The sequence below is a fragment of the Lagopus muta genome, chromosome 2, assembly GCF_023343835.1.
Source record: "Lagopus muta isolate bLagMut1 chromosome 2, bLagMut1 primary, whole genome shotgun sequence".
Lineage (NCBI taxonomy): Eukaryota > Metazoa > Chordata > Aves > Galliformes > Phasianidae > Lagopus > Lagopus muta.
In genome coordinates this window covers 91,725,962-91,730,628 of record NC_064434.1, presented here as the reverse complement: position 1 = coordinate 91,730,628, position 4,667 = coordinate 91,725,962, and the positions used below count along the sequence as shown (strand labels likewise).

The following is a 4,667-nucleotide window of genomic DNA, read 5'->3' as shown; positions in this document are numbered from 1 at the left end:
CGTCACAGGGTGCTACCACCTCAACCCCCCCCGTCTAAGACAGCTCCCTCCCACCCCCAGATGCAGTTCGTCTGTAGGGACGATCCTGCACCAAAACCCGAAGCCTCCCCAAAATACCCACGTCCGTAGGTGCGCGCCGTCGGAGCCGCAAACAGAATTGGCGACTTTCTCGCCCAAGCGCAATTTTGCGTAATGAAATCCGGTTGTTGTCATCACCTCCGCTCGCGGGGGAAGGGGAAAAAAAAACTTAAAAAGGCGAAGATGGGGAGTTGGAGGCGAGGAGCAGGCGATGGGCAGCCCCGCGGCCTCAGCCTGGCCAACAGACGGACGTGGTTACAAACCATAGCAAACATTTTTATTTACAGGAGATAGATAGATAGATTTCTATATTTTGTCAGTGCAGTATTTCTCGGTCGGATTATTCGAAGCAACACGTCGCAACCCAAGAGGATGTCGGCAAAAATACTTCACATTGTAAATTGTTCGGGGGTGGGGGAGTTATTTCGGAGCGCAGTCCCTCGCTCGGATTTTCCCAGAGAGGGAAGGGGCGGGAGAATAAAATTAAAAAATAATAATAATAAAAAAACAAACCTCAGGGAAAAAAAAAAAAGACAAAAACAAAAACAAAACAAAAAAAAAAAACCAACAACGAGAAGTCCCGCTCTCTGTCCCGCGGCCGGGCCGCTCTCTCTCCGTCCGGGGCAGCGCTCCCTCAGCTTGGAGCCGCAGCTCCCGCCCCGCGGCCGCTCCCCTCCGGGCCGAGCCGTGCCGTGCCGTGCGCGGGGTCCCGCCCGAGCCGCGTTGCCGGCCCGCGGCGGGGAGGAGGCGTTCAGTCGGCGCGGAGCTCCGGCGGCTTCGGGGCCGCCTCGTCTATAGCCCCTCGGGGCTGGCTGCGGCGGGCGGCGGGGAGGGGAGGCCGGGGCTGGCGGAAGGCCTGCAGCTCCCGGCTTGGGGCTGGCTCTGCTCGGCGCCCTCAGTCCTTTCCGTGTCGCTGGGGGCCATGTCGAGCGAGTCGGGGTCGCTGCTGTCGCTGTCGCCGTCGCCGTCGGAGCGACTGGGGCTGCGTTCGGGCTCCCCCGGGGCGGCGGGCGGCGGGACGGCCCTGGGGGCCGCGGGCTCGGGCTCGGGCGGCGGGTCCTTGTCCTTCTGGGCCTGGGCCTCCTTGGAGTGCCGCCACTTCATCCGGCGGTTCTGGAACCACACCTTCACCTGCGGCCGCGCCGCCCTCAGACGGGCTCACGGGACCGCGCAACACCCGCGCAAAAACCGCGCAGCGCCGCGGGAGTGGGGCAAAAGGGGAGGCATGGCGGGCCGCCCTCATCTTCCTCATCTTCATCCTCATCCTCATCCCCATCCCCATCTCATCCTCTTCTGCCCCCACCTTTACACCACGAAGGTGATTTTCTTATTATTTATGGCTTTCTTTTTCATTACTGTTTGCGTGTTTTAATAACCACTCCCGGGTTTGGATTACTATTTATTTTTCCAGAGTTTTCCTTTTGTTTCGTTTGTTTGTTTGCTTTGTGTTTTGTTGTGGGTTTTTGTTATTGGTGTTTTGGGTTTTTGTTTTTGTTCTTTTCCTCTCCTTCTCCTCCTTCTTCCTGGAAACTCAGGCCCTTGCTCAACAAACCGCAGAGTTATACAACTCCGCGGGCCCTCAGCAGCGGAATCATCGCTGAGCGGCACTTAATGGCTCCGTTTGAGGCAGAGCTTTCACTTCCCTTCGCTCAGGGATTTTACAACGCGGAAAGGAAGAGATTTAGAGGGGAAATAAAAAAGAAAAAACAGGGAAGGGACATTAAAGATGCTCCCCCTCCTCGGAGCTAAGTGCCTCCCCGGTGCTCGGCTCGGCAAAACGTGCGGGGCCGCAAAGGAGAAGCAAATGGAAAACGCTCTCCGGTTCCCTCCCCGCCCTCGATATCCACCCCCCAAGCGCAGCAGGGAGCCCTCACCCCATACCTGGGCGTCCGTGAGCCCCAGCATCGCGGCCAGCTGCTTGCGGTCCGGCTTGGTGACGTACTTCTGGATTTCGAAGCGCTTCTCCAACCCTTTCCTCTGCAGGTTGGAAAAAACGGCCCTGGACCACGAGCGCTTTCTCTTGTAGGTCTGAGGCAGCGTGTCCTTGGTCAGCACCGCGTACGGCCCTGTGGGGACAGACGGACGGACACGGGGCGGCCCCCTTAGGGTTAACGCAGGGACGGAGCCCGCAGCCCACAGCCCGCAGCCCACAGCCCGTAGCCCGGCGCAGAGCGGCCCTGGTTGCCGTCGGGGGTTTCCCGCTGCCGTCGGGGGGGCTGCCCCGATCGCTTCCCGCTCCCCCCCACCCCATCTCTCCAGGCTCTCGCTATGGGACGGGGCGAAGTTGGATCGGGCCCTGAAGCGCTCGTCCTCCCCCCATGGGGCGTCCCAAACCCGAGCCTCGCGAAGAAAAAAACCAAATCATCATCATATCATTATTAAAAAAAAAAAAAAATAGTAACCATCTCCAGCGTTTACAAACGCGAGTCCCTGCGGGCCCGGTGCCACGGGGGGAGCGAGATGTACCTGGAAAAGTGTCCTGAAACTGGTGCTGAACTGAGCTCCTTGGGGCCGTGTTTAGGGGCCCCAGAAGGGCAGAGGCCTCGTTAATGGGCTCTAGAGACGCGAAGAACTGGCCGGCGGACGGCTGCAAGGCGGGGAGGTGAACCCCGGCCTGGCGGCTGGTACTTAATAGCGAGGTGAGATCTGTGAGCACAGAACAAGGAGAGCGCGGTTACGGCGCGGTCGGGCCCCGACGGAGCGAACGGAGCCCCGCCGTGCGCTCCCTCCTTCGGGCTGCGGGGAGAGGCCGTGGCCTTGCCCGCCTCGGCTTCGCTACATGGAGGCTATCGCTATTTCCAAGGGGGGTGCCGCCTCGCGGGGTGCGGGAGAGCCCTCGTTCCCCGCTTTTCTTGGTGTAAAGCCGCGGGGACGGGGAAAACAACCCAGCGCCGAGCACGCAAAGCGGACGCGGCGATTTCTCTACCTCTCAACGTGTTGCCTTCCTTCACTTTGGGGTCAAACTCCGCCGACAAAATGCGGTCGATGCCGAATTTCAGGTCCTTGCTGGCGGGCGCCGGCGCCGTGCCGCCCGTGTGGCCCCCGGGTCCCCGCGCCGGGGTTCCCCCTCCTCCGCCCGGTGCCGCCGCCGCCGCCGCGGGGTTGCGGTGCTGCGGGGCGCGGTGGTGGTGCGGAGGGTGGAAGGCGGCGGAGAGCGGCGAGAGGCGAGGAGGGAACGCGGCGGCGGCCCCGGAGGGGGCGTCGGGGGCCACGACGGGCGTCGGCCGCAGCGGGGAGGCGGCGGCGTGGAAGGGACCGCCGGGGAGGATGGAGCCGAGCGCGGCTGCGGCGGCCGCTGGCAGCCCGGGCGCTGCATCGGCGGGTCCGGCCGCCGCCTCTCCGCCGGCGTGCAGGATGTCGGCGATGCAGAAGGACGGTTTCTTGGCCGCCTCCAGAGGGAAGCAGCCGCCGGCCGCCGGCCCCGCCGCCGAGCAATACGCCGCTGACCAGAGGCTGAAGTTGGAGGCGTAGAAGGGAGCCAGGCCGGCCGTGTACATCCTGCCGGCGGCGGCCGGGCTGCGCGCCCGGGGAGCGGCTCAGCTGCCGGGAGCGCGGCGCGGGGCTGCCCGCCGGCCCGCGGGCATGGGGAAGGATGGCGGGGGCGGCTGCGGGAAAGCGCTTGCCGAAGAGGCAGGGAAAAATAAAGTAAAATAGAAAAAAAAAAAATAAAGGGGGGGAAAAAAGGGGGAGGAAAAAAAAAAAAAAAAAAAAAAAAAAGGAAGAAGTCCTCAAAACTCGCGGCGAGAGGCAGAGAGCGAGCGGCCAGCGCGGGAGAGCAGCGGCGCAAAGAAAACAAAACAAACCCCCTTCTTCGCGCCGGGGAAAAAATGCACCCCTCCCTCCCCAAACTTTCTCTGGCAGCGGCTCCCGGCCCCGCCGCAGCCCTCGCTCCCGCCGCCCCCCGCCCGCCCGCGCCCAATCCGAGCTCCGCGGGGCCGGAACGCACCGCCCGCCGACACGCCCCGCGTTGCCGGGCCGGGATGGGCCGCGCTGGGCCGTGCTGAGCTATGCTGGGCCGTGCTGGGGCCCTCAAGGTGTGCCCCGCGCCTTCACCCGCAGTAACCCGGGCGGGACGGTCGTGACCGGTGACAGCCGCAGCCTGAGAATGACACACGAGGCCGGGCCGCTCCGCGCCTCGTTGCCCACAGCCATGTGCGCAGCGTGCGTCTGCGGGAGGCCGGGGCTGCGCGCCTTCGTGGCATCTCCGTGTGCAGAACTTCAGGGGGCACTCCGCCCGCTGATCGGGCACCGTTTCCACCTCAAGCCCGATTCGTAATTTTGGAAAATTTGGCATCCAAATTGCCAATTTTGTTCTTTTAGAATATTGCCGCATACTTTGGTCGCTGGAATGTTTGGGAGACAAACCCATCAGCGCGTGGGTTGTGCTGATATACAGCGCCCACGTCTATCCCGAGCTGGTGCTGGGAAGACAATAGAAATAAAAATAGAAATAGAAACGGGAATAAAATAGAAATGACAACAATAACAATGCATTTAAAAATAGAAATAAATACACAAATTTAAACACAAATACCGATGAAAATACAAATGGGATACGTATAAAGAACATTTTTTATTGTCGTTTCCAC

General features: G+C 61.7%; 1 protein-coding gene across 2 annotated transcripts; it reads right to left on the bottom strand.

Moving 5' to 3' along the window:
• Positions 1-295: 295 nt before the first annotated feature.
• HLX (H2.0 like homeobox) lies at positions 296-3,944 on the bottom strand. Of its 2 annotated transcripts, XM_048937955.1 has the most exons (4): positions 3,005-3,944; positions 2,545-2,724; positions 1,960-2,144; positions 296-1,209 (listed from the first exon to the last, which is right to left on the bottom strand). In XM_048937955.1, the coding sequence occupies exons 1-4, from the start codon at positions 3,573-3,575 to the stop codon at positions 871-873; spliced, it is 1,275 nt and encodes a 424-aa protein (XP_048793912.1). In that variant the 5' UTR covers positions 3,576-3,944; the 3' UTR covers positions 296-870. The 2 variants fall into 2 exon arrangements, with proteins under 2 accessions (XP_048793912.1, XP_048793913.1); XM_048937956.1 differs by lacking the exon at positions 2,545-2,724.
• Between the last annotated feature and the right edge of the window lie 723 nt (positions 3,945-4,667).

Excerpts from the sequence above, each read along its gene's own strand:
- HLX (XM_048937955.1), bottom strand. The coding sequence starts at position 3,575 with ATGTACACGGCCGGCCTGGCTCCCTTCTACGCCTCCAACTTCAGCCTC. Across the intron at positions 2,145-2,544 it reads GTTTCAGGACACTTTTCCAG|GGCCGTACGCGGTGCTGACC; the intron begins GTACATCTCGCT and ends CTGTCCCCACAG. Across the intron at positions 1,210-1,959 it reads TGGGGCTCACGGACGCCCAG|GTGAAGGTGTGGTTCCAGAA; the intron begins GTATGGGGTGAG and ends GCGCGGCCGCAG.